Here is a 21,714-nt window from a genome sequence, read left to right on the forward strand (position 1 = left end):
TTTATACATATGATCAGTGTCTGTATCTCAAATTGTGTTCATTATAATACATGATCTTTACATATTTACATGTAACTCTACAAGTTATTACTTTATGCGATGAGTTGCTTCTCATTGTTACAGGAAGGGTAATAATCTATAAAATATTGTTTTTATTATAATGTTGGGGGCTTATCACTAAACAGCCCATTTTCTATTTAATGGTAACCTTTATGACCAAGCAATTACTATACCATGATTCCAATGTTAATAATATTTCTGTACTATTCAACGTTTTTTTAATATATAAAGCTTACAATGAGATCATAAAGTCTAAGTACTGTCATTTTTTCTACTTGAAGATCTTTCTTTTCTGGACCTTAATCCTATTTCAATAGTTTAAGTCTTTAGATGTTAAAGAAATTTAATCATGCCTACAAAATTTCAGAGGGTTTCCATACTTTTTATTCTGAATTTGGAAACAAAAAAATATTCTTGCAGGAAACCAGCTTTTCTCTCAATCAAAATGCCACTTTTTTTTTTTTTTAAGTTTCTTAATTGTGAGAGACATGAGTTCCTGTATAGAGACATGAGTTCCTGTATTCCTGTTTGCAATCAAACAATTTTTGATATTGGAAATAAAACTCAAGTGATTCTAAGTAATGTTTTAATTTTAAGGAGAAGTTTTTTTATGATCGAATACATTTATTTTTATGTGCAAGTTGACATATCCCTGATGTCAGTGGCCTGGACTGGTCAGTGGTTTATCTACTATTCACCTAAAGATATATATAAAACATCTAAATTGAGTACACTGATCAGTTTTGTATCTACAAGCCTACGGTGTTACTGTGAATTTTCTACTAGTAACTTTGAAAAAGTAAACAGTGCTTGAGATAAGTAAATTCTCACTGTACATTAACTTAAACCAGAAACCAGTTTAAATAAGGATATTGTTTTCTTACTATTGGTAATGTATAGAAATCTAATTTTTCAACTTGGTGTGAATCCTATCAACAAAGTTAGAGACCAACTTTAAGGTGTTATAACTTAGACTATTTATTAATTAACTAAAAATTATTTTTTGCCCCTTTTCTTACTAGGTACATTTAAAAAAAAAGCACTTTCTAATAACTTTGGTAAATATTAGGAAATAATATTATAATCCTGTAATTATAAAAGTCATGCCAGTTACATTTAAAAATCCAGCGTCTTTTATATACTTATATGGTACTTTGACAATTTTTTGTTTAGTATGTAATAAAACAAATTTAAATATCATTTCTTTGCAAATAAGCCACACCTGTTGGGCAGAAATTTCACATTTAACAAATATTTAGTCATTCATTAATTATTTCACTAACAGATCAAAATAAATGTATTTATTCAAAAGCTTTTAACAGTACTTGAGTCAACTTTATTGTAAGTAATTAAACAGAAATATATAAACAGCTTTCAAAACTGTCAAATTTACATTTTCATCATAATTTGGTGATCATGTTTTCTAACTGCCATAAAATCAGATTTAAGGTCTCAAAAAAAAAAAAGAAAAGAAGCTTGCATTTCCTTTTTGACTATTACTGAAAGAGTAAAAAAAATCACAACTTTGATTTTTTTACGAACTTGTAAAACAAATGTGTGTTTTCTTATAGCAAAACCACATTGGGCTATCTGCTGAGAGCACTGAGGGGAATCGAACCTCTGATTTTAGCATTGTAAATCTGTAGACATACCGCTGTACTAGTGGGGGGGGGCTCTCTCGTAAGAGGACAAGAGAAGTTTTTCTATTAGATTTTATACCATAAAATACCATTTCATGATTATGCCAAATGTAATTTGTCTTTCATTAACCACAATACTTTTATCAGAAGGCAAACTAATAATAAAATACTAATCCTATTTTAGAATATTTTATGAGTCCAGAATACCTAAAATAACTGAAATACAAATGTCCACTTACCCTAAAATAGTTTCATGCATATTCTGTGCTACAACTTTGTCTTCTGCCTGCATCCACAACTCTCCTGCTCCTGTTATTGCAGATCTACCAACCTCCATGAAGAAAAATGAATCCGTGTGCCCACATCTTCTTATACTCATCAGCTACAAGATTACAATTTTAAAAATAAACAAGAGATGATGCTCTAAAAATATAGAACAGCAAATAGATATGAATCTGAATTTTTTTTTATTAATTCAGTTTGTAATGGATTTGTTATACTGTAGGCCAAAATATAGACCAACATGTAAGTAATAATAATCCAATCATAATAATAAGAAGTTTAGTAAAACTCATGAAAACATTTACAAGGTTCTCTCCAGCATTTAAGAACTAGGTGCCAAATACCCTTGTAATCAGATTATGAGGGTGAAATGTTGAAATACTTAAAATTGTGTGTAATTATTAAGCAATAGTTGCAAGTTCAAGTACACATCATTACTATAAGAAACAGGTTGATTGCCAATTACCATTCACCTTTAAAAGTACAACAGTTAACAGCTCATAATCATTTATCAACCACTTTACTAAAAAGATCATGATAATCTGATTTAAGTCACATTTCTTCTGATTGCAAGCTCTGTGGGTCTGAAGGCTAGGCTAACAAATTGTGACCAATAAACAGGACATCTTCTTGACTCTCATCAATGAACTTGCAATCAATCAGATATTATTCTCTCATTTCAATTAAAGTAACTGAAAAAAAAAATCTCTGCATAAAGGAAATCATATGACATCTATAAGTTCAGTTATTTATTTACATGGGTAAAGCTAATTTGCAATGTATACTACATACATTCACATAACATCTGCCTCAAACGTGCTTGATATGGTATTGACAATTATTCCAAAGCAAGTAACAGTTTTAGAATACTAAAAGTTTCAAAATGTTAGCCAAAAATCTTCATGTGTGTGTGAATTTATCCAATGTACCAAAAATTAATGTATTAAATACTTGTGGTTTAGAGTTATACAGAATCCTGTTTGACTCGACAAGAAATGATTATATCAAACAAATGATAAAATGGCTCAGGTATCTTTAGCAGCACTAAACACTGATTCAAGTCGGCTATTAAAACTGGAAGTAAATATACTTGATTTGATATGCAGAAAGGGAAACCTCATAATTTTAGTTTGCTTGGGGTTATATTTTGTACTCCAACAGATGAGTTATCTAGGGCAGTGTGTCTGCAAACCCATCTCAGACTGAATCTGGCTAGAATTGACCAACACTACAGAACTTGTACAAGGTAAAAGATTCTTGGACTGTGTTCTTACTATTGTTGATTTGTAAAGTCATTATCACATGTAGTTCACCCTCTAAATAAGTGTCATTGGACTGCTGTTTGTGAACAAGCATTCATTAAACTAAAAGAAGAAAATTAATCCCTATTCATCTGTTAGCACATCCAACTCTTGAAAATCCACTTGTATAAGATATAGTTACCAGTGATTTTGCAAATACAAATACAACAGTGAAATGAATATGTGATTTTCTACTATAGCAAGGTTATGGATGATGAGTAAAAGAGGTATTTTACAATTTGAAAAGAGCTGCTAAGTGTTATTGGAATCTTAAGTCATGTACATCATTACTTGTATGGACAAAAGTTTACACTCCAGACAGATCATGCAGCACTGAAGTGGTTGATGAATTTTCACAATCCAGAAGGTAAGTAGCAAGGTGCCTCAATAAACTTTACTCATTATGAAGACTACATTATGTTAGTGAAGCATGTAAACACTGTGAAAAGAGAAAAGCACAGGAAACCAGTAGATTAAGAACTGTGCAGAACAACTCTTGTGGCAAACAGTCACTCCATACAAAGTCAAACATGTAATGGGCAAAGATGGCTTGTTATGTCAGAAATGGTAAGATACTAGTGAACAGAAGCTATGACTACAATTGATTCTTTCGCATGCAATAGTCAGGAGCACTTTATCATCTTCAAAAATTCCAATCAGATTGGACACTTAGGTGTTTAAGGTACTAGAGGGAGCAAGATAATGCTTCAATTAAATTGGGTGCCAGATATTTATAACTGGTGTAAATGCTGCAAGTATTAAAGGTCCACAACAGAAATAACATGAATAACTACAACAGTGTTATGTTGAATCATCATTTGAAGGAACTGTCATCAATGCACTTGGTCCTCTCTCACAGAATAATAGTTAAAATAACTATGTCATTGTTATGATGGACTACTTTACCAAACTGCCAGAAGCTTATTACATTTCAGGAAGCAGAAACTCTAGTAAGAAAACTAGATAATGTATTTATTTCAAGATTTGAGATGCCTATGGATCATCACATGATCTAATTTGTAGAGATGTGTAAAATTTACAAAAACCAAAAAAATTATCAGAACAATGACTCTTCATCTAGCTTTTGACAAAAAAATGAGATATGCAATAATTATTATATTTCGATAATAATTAACTATTTACATTGATGAACATCATAAAGTATGTGATTAAGATCTTTCACTGTTATCCATAAATTTCTGAAACAGCAATACATGATACAACAAAGAAGATACCAACATCACTGATGTTTGGGAGAGAACTCACAAGTGCCAATGAACCTCCTATACTCATATCTTGAGGATAATTCTTCAGCAGTCTTGTACTGAATATGCAGAGAGAAACAAAGAATCACCAATAATGATGTACATGGCTTTACCAGAGAAAGACTTAAATCAACTAGTGATAAGATGAAAATGCTTTTGGTTGTTAAGACTTAATTAAATTTAATGGCTACACAATACTTGATGCAAGAGACTTCAAAGTAAGTATGTGGTGAGAGAAGCTATAAGTTGCAATCAAAAGAATCAAAGATGTGGTATACAGAATCTACAAGTTCTGCGAGCTAAGATCATCCACTGTGACCATCTTTCACAGTATAACAGTGAGAGAACAGTCAACTAGTTAGCTAAATGTAGAAAACTTTTCTAATGGTAAGTCAACCTGCAGAAATCACTTCCAGAGTAGTGCCAAGAACAGATCAACAAGAAGATTATCTTAAACATCAACCTGAAGTCAACTTCCATAGTAACAAGACAAGTGCAGTTAAGTGAAAAGAAATCATCTTATATTAATACCATAAACCACAGACAATAGAGCAACTAAAAATATTAGATAAATGGACAGCTTAGACACAGTAAACAAGATAATGAAAACTTTGTTTAGTACATTTAATTACTGATACGACTGTAATGATTATTTATGAATATTAATTTTTGTTCATTATACATAGAGATTATTCCAAATTATGAAATTTTAAAATAATTTGTCACGAGTGATTTTAAAGCCAGAGATATACATTACAGACAAATATTTATGCAAAGTTTCTCCAACAGATACAAAATAGTAACAGCATTATGAAAATTTTTTCCATGCAGAATTACCTTTTTGGAAGTTAAAGGTTTGTTTGTTTGTTTTTGAAAGTCTTGAAAGTGTTCTTTTGGATGTCTACTACTATTGTGTTTAATACTGGTAAATAAAAAAGTGAATGTTGAAATCTTACCAGTGATTTGTGGAAAAATCTAAATGAACATTTCTTGTCTGAAATGTGCTACTTCAAAAAACATTTTCAGTATGTTTCTTACATTGTAATGCTAAACCTATTTGATGTTTAGATGAATTCTGTTAGTATACTGTGACAGCACTTATAAAACTAAGATGTTTTAAATTTGAGAAATTGATGAATAATTGAAATATCAACAGCAGGGACAGAACCACAGGTCTGAAATGTATCAATATCAAAACTTTCACACTTAATAAGCAAGGTTGATCAGAAGCCAATATTACGTGGAATATAACTAGGAAGACAGTGGAACTTGCTAACTGATGGACTCATTAATCAGTTAATGTATAACACTTCTTCTACAACTGCAAAAATACCTTCATAATTGTTACAAATACTGTCTTATTCTACTATGGTATTCACTCATTTTGAAAAGAAAAAAAATGTAAAAAAATCTTTTGGCAATTTTTTTTCAAAGATAATTTAGAAATTTCCTAATTGGTGAGTGAATCAGTAATGTCATCTAAATACTAGTGTTTTCTTTTCAAATATATAGTAATTTCACACTAATCTTTTTAAAGTCAAATAAATTGATACTTAAATAATAAAAATGTTTTACTATCACCAATATAGGAAATAATATTTTTAAGAGGTACCCTGACTGCAATTTAAGATTAATTAACCAATTTATTTATTTATGTTCTCTGAATAGGATAAATATAATAATATTCAGTAAAGATGCTAATCATCAGAATATTTTGCAGTTATCTACCATATATATTAAACTTATCTGATTTGATGAAAACTGTTCTACTTGCTGAATATGGTATAAAAAATAACTTGTTTATAAACATTGCAACTCATACACAAGTTGCACAATTTTTTGAAAGACATCACAGACCCTACTCATCAGTTTGTCTAGTAAGTGACAAAAGAAAAACAAATATCATGTCAGTGCTTACAAGTCTGTGTTTCATGATAGTAGTAAGGTTTAAAAACCTGACACCTAAAGAGTCTACTTTAAAACTTGCTTCAATCAATGAAGACCTACATGCAGCAATGTTGCATGTAGTTTCAGAAGCTATTAATAATTGGATGATAATATCATAGTAGCAAACAAAATATTGTTTACTTGGAAACCAGATGAGGATCCATCAAAAACATCAAACCCAATAAGTGAAGAAGACAACAAGTAACATTTTCCAAAACTTTACCTCTAGAAAGAGTAAAATAAAAGCTCTGGAAGAAACATCAAGAGAAAAGTACCTAAAGTCATAATGTTTCAAGGTGATAACAGTTTCAATGACAACAAAATTCTAGCAGTGTTCGAAGTACTTCACAATTTAGGGAAGTTACCATGTTGTGGTTAACTTTTATGATTAACATTCAGATAAAGCTTTAAGTAACATACTTTGGTGAGATTGAAATCAAACATAATTTAAGTTTTAACCATTTTGAACAACTTAACTGTGTAAATATCTGAAAGAAAGAAACCTGTAGTAAACTTTCTAGAACTTATTATGAGAGAGTTGTCTTACAGCTTAATTGTTGTATAATAAATAATTAATTTCATATTTTTCAAACAAATATGCCCAATTCATTTATATCAAAAATAAACTGTTGAAATCCCATCATACACCACACACTTGCACATTACTTATATGCAACACATTTGGGCATTACTTAATGAATCAAGAAGTACAATGCATATCTTTATGTTTTACTTACAGGAAACTCTATGGTTTCATTCTGATCACCATGTGGATTCATTCTGACCAAGTTGAGAGAGGTAGTGGTTAGACACAACCAATGTTGTCCAGTGATATTTTTACTGCTTTTCAGAGTATTGGGCTTTACTGTCACTTGCCATATGTGTTCTGCAAGGAAGAAATAACTCATTGAAACAGAATACCTTTGCATTTAACAGTTATTTCTCACAACTTGGTAGATGCAAAATTATTTGAAAACCTTTTTCCAGAATTTTTTTCATACTAGTAACAAATAGTATTGGAGAAAATACAAAAAACATTATAAATATTTGTGTTTATTATATTTGTAATACCCAATGAAATCTTTTCTTTCTACTAAAAATCATTACTCATTTGGTGTTTTATCTTAGAGCTAAGAGAAGTACTTTCTGGAATTTCTCAAGGCATATTATAATGCCTTTATCACTATAACCAGAACACAACTTAGAAACTTGATTTACTACAACTTCCACATATTAATCCTAAGCTAAACTTTCAATGAGTACAAACTTTTTAAAACCTGGTTGGTATTTGACTAATGCTGCAATACCATTCCACTGAAAATGTCTTAAACCTGTTCATTGATATCCAGATTTTTGTCTTAGAGATTTTCTCCCAGTATATGGATGTTTATGGTACATAACTTAAATTTAACTTACGAAACTAAGTTATATTATGACAAATAGAGATAAAATATTTATTTATGAATTAAATTATTGAGGCTGTTAAAAAGTATACTTTTAGTGTAAACCTGTTCTGATTATTTTGAAACATTTACTTTTTCAAAAGTTATTTGACTTAATTCAAATTATATTTGTACTATGAAACTTTAAAAATGATATTATGACTTAAACTTGCTGAAAAAAATTTAGAAGAAATTTCACAGACCACTGGAAAAAAATCAATCTGAGCTTCCTGTTTTTTAATCAGTCAATTATTAACTGGTTCTTACAGGGATGGTAAATACCAATCATGAGATATGTTGTTTTAAAAAAAAAGGCATTCAATTCTCTGAAGTTTTGCTTCACTGTAAATAACATGGTCTAGGATTATTGATGGAGTGATAAATGTAATTATTTAACATAGTGCTCAGGAGAAGGGACCTATTGATCCATCTTGGCTTTTCCACCCTCTTTACCAAACTAAAACTATTAAATAAAAAGAAGTATTAAAACCAGCCCTTATATTTCATATATTTATCAAGCTTTCTTTATAAATTCACTCAAATTTACTGCCTCCATAACATACAAAAGCAATCCATTCCATAGGCCAATTGTCCTATTTGAAAAATAGCTGAAAATGGCTTCTACCTTGCCTAAATCTATGTTTATGTCCCCTAGTTTTATAATTCTTGCTGTTAAGTATGAAAATTGTTGATGCATTAACATTATCCATGCCTTTTACAATCTTAAACACTTCAATCATATTCACTCCAATTCTTCTTTTTTCAAGTGAAAACAATTTAAGGATATTAATCTCTACTCGTATGACAACCTTTTCATCCAAGTTACCACTTTGGTAACCCTTCTCTCTACCCTTTCCAACAATTCAATGTCTTTCCTGAGCTTGGATGGCTTAAAAAGAAACTGATCAATCACTACACCAAGACCCTTTCCTTTCATGACATTGTTAAGGTTATTCCCATCCAAATTACACTTATAATTCAAATCATGATAACCCACATGCAGTATATTGTATTTATCACAATTAAAACCCATCTGCAATTTATGTGTCAAACTCACTAAATGATTAAAATCCTTTTGTAAATCAGCACCATTCTCTTTACAGCTAGCAACACCTAATATTTTGATATCATGGTCCTAAGACTGAGGCCTGATGTGCACCACTTGTGACATAAACTCCATTTATAACACCTTCTGCTTTCTTTCATCAAAGAAAAGAAATATAGGGTTGCAAAAGTTGCAGTGGTCAAGGGCTGATCCCATCTTGAGACCAAATAAGAAGACTGCAGTTTTCTATGTTTATTTACTTTTAAATTAAGAAAAAAACTCATATATGATATTAAAATTTGAACTATAATCTACAATTTGATACCAAACTCATTGACACAAATTCATAAAACAGTAGTTCAATAAAATACTGAATGCAAGTCAACAAATGAGATGATGCCTTTAACCCTTGACCCAGTGGGAAAGTGTCAAATGCTATGGTAAATATACTGGCAGATATTTGCTTGTGTAGAACTGCTGAATGATCCTTTTGATCCTTTTTTGTGAGATGATGCAGCCTTACATTGTACTGCCATGCAAGATTGTAACAGATGCTTTGTTTTATATGTGATCAACAAAAGATTTTATTAATTCATGCCACTGAAAATTCTTTCATTAACAAGCATAAAAATAACAGTAAAGCAGCCTGTGACAGGAAAAATCACACACACTGCATAAATAAGTAAAGAACAAGGTACAAGTTTATATTACGAATCCTAATTGTTTAAAATTACAAGATAATTAAACTTTTCAGTTTTTTTACGTAAAAACGTTACACTAAAATTAATGCTGTCAAGAATGAAACTTGCACTGTTAAAAAGCAAGCAAAATACTGGTATTTGTCAAAAATACATTATCATGTTTATGAAAATTGGATCATATAATCAGGTTATTTTACCTGTATAGTAGTTTACATCAGATAACAACTTGATAACATTTAAAAAAAATAAGAATATGTATTTTGTATTTTAATCCATAAATACTTAATTTTGTGGTTGTGTTTTGTACAAGATAACAGAAAATGTATCCAGAGCATAATGAAATGTATACACAAAACAAATATTAGAAAGTTATCTATTTAAGATAATATATTTATTCATATGCTTATGAAACAAGAAGAGGTTTACAACTTTTTCACTTCTAAGATTTGTAACACAATTTTTAACCTCACTTTAGTCAAACGTCAAACACAATTAGCAGATTAAAAATACTTCATGTAAATAAAAAAAAATGAAAACCCTGGCAGACATTTCTTTTTACTAAACTGTACTAAGTGTAACTTATACTTTACAAAGACATCAAATTTTAAACCCTAAACATCTAAGCAGTGGAAAATATATTGATGATTACAATTATCAAGATGACTTAGTAAACGATATGCTATTGATTACATAACATCAAGGTCAAAACCATAACAACATCTGAAATAGTCAACACCTTGGCAGACTATCAAATCTTGAATTGAATATACTTTTTTTTAGGTTTACTATGACACACACAACTGGGATTATGTACAAGTTACATTTTAGTTTTCATTACTACATAATTAGCTTAATTTTGATCAGAAGTTGCTAATGACTATGTTTGTAGTATATATTTGTTGCTGTGATCACATGACTTGCTTTGAATGAAAAAAACTAATAACCCACTTTTGTATCACTTCTGTATCATGGATAACAAACACAAAAATAATGTTGATTTGATGGTACAAAGTTAATTAATGCCTGCACAGTTCATTCAAGTATCATGATGGCAGTAAAAGTATATTTGCCAACCCACACTACTCAGTTTAATAATGGTAACATATAGTCTGGTGCCACAATTGGTTCCAGTGGTAATCTTATATATAATTTTAATCAATGTGACAAATATTTTAATATTAGGATATGCAATCAAAGCAACTTTTTAACCTTTAATCATATAGTGTAATGTGACACATCTACCAGCATTATTACTAAAAAATCTTTACATGATTATAAGTTATTAATTTAAGCTACAACCTGTCTCTGACAGTTTAGTGTTGAAAATGCATTATTATTGAAGTTGCAACCAAGCTGTGATGTACCATATGACAACTATGAGGCTGCTATTAGTAACAAACAAAGCATTCCCATAGGTTGGAATGTTGACACACAACAGCAACAATGCAGCAAATAGTTATATAAATAGATTTTTCCCGATAGGATGTGATGCAAAACATTGTCATAAAATCACAGCTTCTACAGGTTGGGGAATGTTATATTAGTGTGTAACTTGTGTTTTATCTGAGGCATAGAAAAAACCTGTGATTCTTTATTATGTAAACCGGCGTTAGATACACTGCTATGTTATTGTTACTTCACAAGGTTACTTCTGTACTAACGTGTCCAAGAAGAATAAATAACGTTACCTCATACATCAAACAGCTAAAAACAAATTTAGAAGAAAAACAAACACCACTATGTTTCATCAAGTTAACGCGATTCTTAATATTTTAATCCCTGAAAAATGATGTCTGTGTTATTCTCTTGCGGAAGTAGCACAGCTAATGACCGTTGCTATGACAACAGTTCATCCAGAAACGTAGTTTATGCCTCCACTCTTACACGATCGATAGATACATCTTGTAAACACGTCACAAATTTACAGAAGAGAGAGCATGCGTGGCCTTGGCATGTAAGGCCGCAGTAGCCTCGTGGAGTAAACAACTTAAAATTAAACATGCCAGCCAATATTCGATGGTAATAACCGTAATCAGGTTGACCTGGATCTCAGAGATCTTTCCTGATTTGCTAGTAACTCCACATTCCTAAGACCCCATCACCTTTCAAGTTCATACTGTGTGTGTGTTGTAACTTTTAAAGGCTAACAATAATTATACGAAAATACCACAAACAGTTCAGTATGCACGATGACACAACTATTTATTGTCTTGCTATTTTTATTCCGATGAAAAACTTCGTGATCACGTGAAACGAATTTAATAAACAACTCACCTGATAAGTCACTAATGAACTTAATGTAAATCCTCTACAATGCTACTACTATAATTTACTTTGCTTCGAAAATTCATGAAAATCTATACAAAATCTATGTTAAATTGAGCGAGAGAAAGCAGCTAGTCAACAGCACCCACAATCAACTCTTAGAATACTCTAGTCAAATAATGGGATTCAACTGTTCTAAAACACACGTATGGTCTCAATGTGTGGAACAGGTTTTGGATGTAACGAGCTGCAAACTGCGAACCCTCAGATTCATAATACGGCCTCTTACAACAGGCCATACCAGGCTACTACTGTTCCAAATGTTTTCTCTAAAATGTGTGTAAAGTACTATTATTAATCCTGATACATTAACTGCAAGAAGTTACAGCATTAGAAGGAGACACGGATACAATTTAGTAGTCAACATGTTTTATAATAGATGGAACCACACTCGAGCCTGGTTTCGTCAGTACGACCAATGATATTTATTTAAACTTAGTCACGAAATCACTTGGGGCATTTTAAAACACACCAAAGGTCGTTCACCATGTAAATTCATCGTAAAGTGGTTGAAGTTTTACTGTTCCAAAACAACAACAAAAGCAATTCATATAATGCCTAGTAAACATAGATCAATTTTTCACACTAAATTCTGTACAATAACACATTAATATGACGTGAAAGACGCGCTGATAATAACTGCGTGGAAATGTATATACGTGAATAAAAGAAAATACAATCCTATTAACTAATAAATTTCTAAAGGCTCAGGAATTAATTACAAGTAAAATATTATTTAACGTTCAGAATCACAATATTCTCTTTTCAAATCATGCATCAATGACACATACAAGTATTTGTTTGAAGTTAAACACAAAGCTACACAACAGACTGACTATTCACCACGAGTATCGAAACGCGGTTTCTGACGTTGTGACTCTGCAGACATTCCGCTGTGCCTCTTGGAGGCTAGATAGAAGTAACAATCACTTGTATACAGACACATATATGTAAGTTAATAATACATATTAATCACCACAAAACTGGATGAAGAGGTAAAGAAATATGAAACACGAAGAACTGATAAACCAAATAAACCATGGTGGATTTTTTATCTATATACACATTTTTATACTTTTCGACACGAAAGTAAAAGTGCATCATGAGAAACCAACAAAAACCGACAACGTTATAAAACAAGGTAGCGGTTTCAATATATGAGAACGCACCATTTTTAATTTTATTGTTTCTCTGGAATTAAACACGAAGTTCACAATGGGCGATCTGTGTTCTGTACACTGGGGGTATCGAAACCAGGTTTCTAGTGACTTGAGTCAGCAGACATATCGCTGTACCACTGGGGGTGCTTGATTTGATTAAGTTGTAAAGTTAGGGATTAATGATATAGAATAACACAAGTTATCTGAGTTGTTATTGAAAAACCTTTATGACTATAATATACTGAGTGAAGCTGTCCTTTGCAGGAAGGCCTGGCATGGCCAGGCGATTAAGACACTTGACTCGTAATCCGAGGGTCGTGAGTTCGAATCCTCGTCACACCAAACATGCTCGCCCTTTCAATCCCATTATTCTTTGGTAAAAGAGTAGCCCAAGAGTTGGCGGTGGGTGATGATGAATAGTTGCCTTCCCTCTTGTCTTACACTTCTAAATTAAGAATGGCTAGCCCTTGTGTAGCTTTGCACAAAATTCAATACAAACCTTTCTGTAAATTCGACTTTTTAACTTTAAACTGTCCTGAATATATTACTACTGCTTTACGCCTGCATACAGCTATACTGTATAGATATTCATAACGTGCGTCTTGAGTCCACATATGATGATTTTCTATTCCTTTACGCACCGACAGTCGGATTAGCTTATAAGTGCATAAATATAAACAAATGTTGTTTTACAGTTAAACGTGCCCGTTCAAAACTCTCTTAAAATCTTAACAATAGCCAAAAGTACAGAGTCTTGGTCAAAAAACAAAGATAATGTATTCAGAAGCGGAAGTGCCGAAATTTAAGTTAGCTCTCTAGCAAATGATAATAGTGAAAGTGCAACTTATAAACTTTGTTATTTGATATATTAACTTTCGGACCTCACATAAAACACGTGTTTTTCTCACGTCCATTATTACAAAAATGTTCCGTTGTATATAAACTACCTGTTACTTTATGATATAACAATTAAGACCCACAAAAGTTCTATTAACGTCCATTTTTAAAACATCGCTTGCGTGCACATAATTAGAGCGTGCAACAGAAAGACACAGTTTCCGTACACGTAAGTTTGTAATTTTATTACGCCTGAGTAAGTTTACAGGTTTGTTGATAAAGCTACATTTAAGTTTATCACATATCATGGCAAAATTAATTAGTTTATCTTTTTTACCATACAAATATAATAATCACACTCTTTCGTTAAAATCTATTATTCAAATGATTTGCAGGAGGATTCACTGGATGACCGAAAATATACGATCATCTATATGCTTACTGGGATTAGGATGGATCTCGTTTAGCTTGGATGACTGCTTCAGTGAATACTTGCAACAAAATTCTGGTAATAAATGTACGTGGAATAGATAACAGTTCTTCCTACAATGTAAAAAACCAGTCTGTAAGAATCCAAGCAGAGTGGCAAGGAATAGTGTCTAGTTGGAACAGCCAAGGTCCCTTTCTGCAAAACTGCCATAGTGCTACATTATTTACGCTTTTTTTTGGAAGTAAGATGTTTCTTAATATCAACCGCTGGACAAAGCTGTAAGATTCTTTTACATTCAGTACCACACAGTCAACTTTATGAATTTCATGCAGGTATTGCAACACTCACAATTACTCATAGGACATGGACATGGTAAACCATGACAACACTGTGTTTAGGATATTCAATGCAAGATTTTAGGAGTCACGTTTTGATGACTGACATGATGAGACTTGTGGACTGCAGCAAGACCATAGAAAATCACAAACTAAAACAGTCCAAGTTGAGAGAATGGATTTCTGAACAACTTCCGTTATGTTGGTTGGCACACTGATTCAGTGTTCATTTGGATCCTGGCACGAAAGATTACAAACTAACTTCAAGACTTCAAGTCTTCCTATTTGTAACAACCTCCTAGTTCTGAGTATATTTAGGAATGATGTGCTTTCCTGACAAATAGTATCTAATAAGCTTTTCTTTGTAGTAATCCATTCACTTTTGTTGTTTCAACATTGTACCAGGAACTGCTATCCAGACAACTATGGTGACATTTTACACCATTTGGGTCAATACCATTCACCGGTGTATCACTAGTAAATCACTATACCCAGAATTAAGAGAGGTCACTTGGAATCTGGTACAGTTAATATTAATTTTTTGTTAGATTTGAAATATTTTGTTCACAGTTTACACAGATATTCTTAATTCACCCTTATTACGTTTTCTAAACTACAGTTGTCATTTGTGCTCTTTCATCATTTACTTCCTGTTGTTTGTAGCCACTGTCACACTACTGCAAAATCCTTCAAACAAAGTGATTTTCAATAAACTCATGATCCCAAAGGATGAATTGTTGAATATCAGCTATTAACTTTTGTTTCTTGTCTTGAACTTAAGAAATGTAGTTATTAAAATTTAGCAATATTTGTAGCCAATTGGATTATCTCATAACTAGCATTAGGTAACAGTAGTCATAAAAAAACTGAATCAACTGATAACTAATGGAATATTACATACTTGCCACAAACTAGAACAACAGCAAATAAGATAATACTGCTCGCAGCTAGTTAAGGATAAATGACTGTATCTTGTATGTCGATGAAGTAAATTTCAAAGCTTTGTTTAGATTTGTATCGACCTTTTATGAACAACCACATGACAAATCTTGAAAAATTTATTTCTGACTCAAAATTTAGAAAACTGGCTGAATTTGTCAAAAATAACAAATTTTGTTGAATTCCATTAAACTCATATCCTGAAAAGGTTTTAAGAAAATTATTGGGAGATGAAGAGTTTTGTTCTTCACATTTTTCAGAGCAGTTTAAAGTACCTTAAGATTTAGTCCCACTTTACAAGACTTGTGGGATGTGAATCCTAATGACATAAACCAGTTTTGTTTTTTTTAATAAGAATTAAATCCACTGAAGAACTAAACTTTGACAATTTCTATGGAATGTTTTATACATATTAGCTTGTAACTAAAGTAAATCACACTATAATTTCTATCTTCTTTGGCATGTTGGCTCCCAAACCTATTTTGCAAATACTTCTCAGGGTCCCACCAGTTATTTTACAATTACTTTTTTAGAAATAGTGTATATGTAGCCATTGTGTCTCAGCCAATAAGTGGCCCTTTAAAAATAAAATAGAGGAAAACTCATTAGTGGGTCATGCGGGTCTCACTGGTGGGTTGTGTGGAAGCCAACATGTTAATAAATCTTGGGCATCAAGGTTTTTGTTTAGGAATTACATAACAAAACATCTTTATTTAAAATGTCTTCTTATGAAGTTTCCAGAAGTTATACGAAAAGAAATGAGGCATTTAAAAATTTGTCTGTTTTTTGAGCAAACATGCAAAACATGATGAATAAAAACAGGAGAAGAACACTTTATGCACAAGAAACACTTTCTGAAAATTCTGAGGATGGTTCAAACTGATATAAAGCTTCTGTTTCAAATAAGCTTTTGAAAAATCTCTTGAATCAAATATTATTCTTGTATAAAATTAAATGAACAGGATTGAAATTCATCATTCAGGAGCAAAAGTTATCTTTTTTTAATTATGTTGGAAAGAAAAGTCTGTTTATAGTTTCTCAGCAGAATAAGAAACCATTGAAACTTGTAACTTAGTTGTGTCCTAATTTTGGATCAAAATATGACATTCAAAGTAGATCCAGTCTTCTAAATTGACAGGGCACAGATAGCCTAGCTGCTTTGTGCCATATAACACCAAATCAACCAACCAACATTGACAGGCCATATTACCAGAAAAAACCTTTATAAAGGACCTCTCTACTGATTACACGTGTAAATTAAGTAATCATAAAATGGGTCATGTGATCACTCCTGTAGACTTAGCCTGATATGTTAGGGTAGGGGTCAAAGTGTGCATGCCATGACATTCTCTGAGTGCCATTCAAATTGGTATTACATATTTGATGTCAGGTTAATCAGTTATTCATTTTAACCTACACTGCTGATTCAGTGACAGTTCCTGACAGAAAAGAGTAAATGCCAAATTGAGTATACTGAAAAACTATAGATATATATTTTGGAGGTTATGCTTATACAATATACAAACTGTAAGATGGACAAAATTACTTTATTCATCACATGAACATCAACTTGTATTATGACTTGTCACAATCTGAGCTAGACTGACATCATGAATTCAAGGTCACATCTTAAGTACAAATACTTTGTAAGAAATCCAGTTTTATTTATATGTTCTTCAACAGAACTGTACATATTACTGAAACCTTGCCACATCTCATGTAAGACTATGCATCATACTAAATCTAGAATTACAGTCAACATTCCTTCTCCAACAGAGAGTTGGTCCAGTGAACCAACCCTGTGCACATTTGGTTACAATGAGTGATACAGTCACATTACAGTTAGGAATTCTATGTAATGGTTGTGAAAATCACATTTGTAGTGGACAAGCTTCTGCAGGTGTATCTTTATTAAATAGTTTCCTAAACTATTTGGGTGTTTTGAGTGGGATAAACGAATTCAAGCAGTTTTTTATACTAATGCCAATTTGAATGTTAGTCATCATTGTTTCAGAGAACAAGACTGCTCAGATACTGAATGATATCCTAGTAGGCTTCTGGGTTGAGTAGATTTGAATCAGAACTGTGATAACAATCAACCAGCAAACTAAGATCAGCTCCCCTTTTGAAACAGAATAATTATTTGGAATAACCATTCTTATAAGTACAAGTCTCTTATTAGTGAAATGGATTCTTGAAAACTGGGAACCAAGATGTATTTTATGGCTTTATTGCTCTTGACAACAATAATAACTTGTATATGTATTTATTTTTCTACAGAATCAGTCCAAGTTACATAGTTCCACTACAAACTGTATAATAACAATGTTTAATAGGCTTGCACATGCTAGCTGTTTAAATTCTAAGTCTCAAATCAATCATGAATATGAGTTTAGATTTCTGTTTAAAATTTTATTCAAATGCTCAATGGAATGCAGTATGTATTCTGATATTTTTAACTGAATGATTTTCATGTGTAGTGTAAAATTTTTGCAATATTTAAATCAGTAATGATAACATTAGTTGTTTATTTCATGAATAACTACTTTTCAGACATGCATCTTTGAAAAATATTGAAATTAGTGTACAACTTCATATTTTAATTGCTTTCTGTCATCATATCCCTTGGATATGCAGATGTACAAGATATCTAAATTATCAAAATGTAGGCATATGTAATATAGGTTTACAATTTACTGCACACTAAAAATGCTCACATTTCTTCAAATACCAAGACCTGGTTATCATTTCACACCTCAGTCTCATATGGGTCACATTTTATCACACCTTGAAATACTTACAATTCTCAAGCTAGACTGATCAATCAGATCTCAGTTTCCCAAAAGCGAACCACCAATACTCGGACTGACTGTCTGGGCATGGTAATTAGCAGTTTACTTCTGGTCCTATTTAGTTTTGATTTCATATGACAATAAGGAAATTTCAGCAACAAAGTGAATGGTGTTTTAATCTTGTTTTTAAAACCTAGGGAGAGTAAAACTGAAACCACAGTATTATTATTCACATGTAGTACTTACCGAGTGTAATTTTACTGAACTTTATTACTTTACTGTGAATAAGTACTTACTTTTTTTGTACATTTTTAGATTATGATAAAGTAAGAAAAGAATATATATATATATAAAACTGCAGATTCATAATCAGACTGAGTTCAAGAACCTAGTGATTCCACATTTGTAAAATCAAACTTGACTCTTGTATTATATGTCCTTAGGCTACGTTATGCATCATTTACAGCTAGTTTTCAACTGGACAGGTATTTATTCCAAGTTTTCTGTTGTGATAAATATGTAATTGTGGGGAGGTCTTTCTTGTAATTTCAATTAACTGTTATATTTATTTATTTCAGGATTTGCCTTTTGCAGATAAAATCCTTTTTGGTTAAATCTTTTCTTTTTAATATTCTAAAATGAATTTATTATTTAGTACAGTTCGACTGTAAAAGTTTTAATTATTGTTAATGTACACATAATGTCCATATACACACTGCTATATTATTTTAATGCTCAGTTGGTTTCCTATTTGTAAATTTGTCTACAGATTTCATATTTTCAGTATTGCATGCAGATAAACAAAACAGTTAAATATTGATGAGATTTTGTTTTCCTTTGTCAAAAGTTTGTAGTGTTTTAATATAACTTCAATGGTCTGAAAGAAGTGATGCTTAGATTATTATTCATCTTCCCATGCTGTATTACAATATAGCAAAAGTTTAGGCAATAAGTTTTGACAAATGATTAAAAATATGTAGCTATGAGTGACTGACCTGTTGACCTAATGAGGTTATAAATACTCAAGTTTCATGCTTAGTATAACATGATCCGTAATGCAGCGCATTCACATTTTTTTTTTATTAACAAAGGTAACACTCTCGCACGTGAAATGTTCTGATGGGACAATTTCTTTGTTCGTGTACAAAATCTTGTATTTTCATACTGACAGTTCAACTTTGATTTTGCTTAAATAACAAGTAAAATATAAATAATTTTGCCTTTGAATTACTAGCTTGTTTATATACTATTTGTAACTTGCAGGATCCATGTATATATGTATATATATAGCATCAGATTGATTAATTCTATGTTTCAGTTTGTTACCACAGTCAGAGCACACAAAGTAAATAAAAATGGGCCAAAAGAAGTGGGTGAAATAATTAATTTACTAAGGAAACCTGTTAGTAATTAGCAGAATTAAATGCAATGTTTGTGATACATTTGTTTATATTTTTTTAGTGTGATTTGTGCATTGTTTAGTCTTTTACAAGTAGTTCAAAAAATGCATTTCATCTTTGGGTTAATACTGTTTCAACATAAATAGTTTACACCCTAAATACACTCATTTTTAGGACTAGAAGACAAATTACAGAACATATAACCAATTAGATTAATAGCATTATTTAGCACAACCTGTTTCTTGAAAAAAACATTATGCAACTTGATCAACAGATTTTCACATATGCTGGTTAGTATGTGTGACATAACACACATGGTAATCAAGGCTTATCCTAGTTGAATTGTATATGAAACAACTAAAATACAACTCATGCAGTGTATCTTTGATTTAAATTTTAAAAGGACAAATATACAAAATGTCATTTTTCTGATTCTCTTTAAACATCAGTGAAAAATGCAAAAAAAACAACAACAAAAAACTGCCTATTTTTTTCCACAACATTTAAGGGCTGTAAGAATCCTAAATAGGTAATAATGGGAGAAAATTAAAATGCAGATTGATGAACAGTTAACAAATAACCGGCTGATCTTCACATACTTAGCAATATCTACTTTAAATAATGTTCTAGTAGATGAACAATATAAAAAAAAATTACCAATTCTGAAAAGACATAAACAGTAGTAAATTTCTCAATGTTCTTTGCATTAAAGTTTTAATAGACTTGACTTTCTGTTTCTAATTAAACTTTCTAGCAACAGTAGATTCAAGCATTCTACATAAAAACGTTTCGGCATAAAAAAAAAAAGATATGTTTGCTTGTCTAACTAAATTCAATTGTAAGTTTATGAATATGTTAAATTAAATTTTACCTATAACACTGTTAGTTGATATGAATGCAACTATAATATAGTAAAAATAGTGCTACAAGGTTTCTGTGCTAAAAGATAAAATCAATTATTATAACCACAGAGTAATAAATAGAAAAAGCCTGTCAGCACCTTCTTAAAGACCATGTGGTCAGTCATCTGCCATCACAGTCACAGATGGTTCCTACAGCAAGAAAGAAGGTTGAATATTCATTATCTCAATGAGAAACAACATTCTGTATAACTGCTGAGGGAGTATTCAAGCTTCCCACATGAAGGATGAAGTTGGATGTCATAAAACAATCATTCCTTTGGATTGTTGAAAACAACAAATTGCAAATAGATATTTCCATCAACATAATACCAATGACTCAAGGGAAATGCCCTTGAGTGGTTGATCTCCAATGGATGGCAGAAAGCTAACTAATTTGATGGCACTGCCATCATCTGATAGTGTGCGTCAGGAGTAAAGCAAAAGGGGAAGGCAGATGACAGGTTCATAAATGGAGCCTCCAGCACCACTCTGTTAACAGGATATCAACCTCCACTAATAAGGCCAATGTGGCAAACATGGAAGGTATTAATTAACATTCAGAGTGATTGAGATTGTTGGAAAACAAAGTACCTTATGGTGTAGCGAAAAAAACAACAGATAGGATATCAATAGGGTAGTAAACAGCTACAAAGCAAGTGGTTACATCAACAGAGGAGCTCTCTTCTATCTCCTGAGAGGCAGCTGCTCTCCACATTAGAGACAAAAACTTATCAGTGAAATTTGTGGAATTGTCAGCTAGTGCTCTACTTAATTGTAACCATAAAAAATCAGTAATACAGATAAATAATGAAGACCAGGTACAAATGATTAAGCAACAGAAAAAAATGAATGACATTTATATAATTCCTCATCATAACTTACAAAGTGCTTTTTCTTGGCATCCAAAAACC

At 31.5% G+C, this 21,714-nt stretch overlaps 1 protein-coding gene across 2 annotated transcripts in view; it reads right to left on the reverse strand.

The window, feature by feature from the left end:
- Positions 1-21,714, reverse strand: part of LOC143252688 (insulin receptor substrate 1-like) — an 88,629-nt gene that overhangs the window by 24,032 nt on the left and 42,883 nt on the right. For both annotated transcript variants that reach the window (XM_076505218.1, XM_076505219.1), the window contains 2 exons: positions 7,233-7,381; positions 1,940-2,082 (listed from right to left, as the gene is read on the reverse strand). In XM_076505218.1, the coding sequence (XP_076361333.1) occupies positions 1,940-2,082; positions 7,233-7,381 (292 nt within the window). The remainder of the gene's footprint in view (positions 1-1,939; positions 2,083-7,232; positions 7,382-21,714) is intronic.

The sequence above is a fragment of the Tachypleus tridentatus genome, chromosome 6 (genome assembly GCF_004210375.1).
Source record: "Tachypleus tridentatus isolate NWPU-2018 chromosome 6, ASM421037v1, whole genome shotgun sequence".
Classification (NCBI taxonomy): domain Eukaryota; kingdom Metazoa; phylum Arthropoda; class Merostomata; order Xiphosura; family Limulidae; genus Tachypleus; species Tachypleus tridentatus.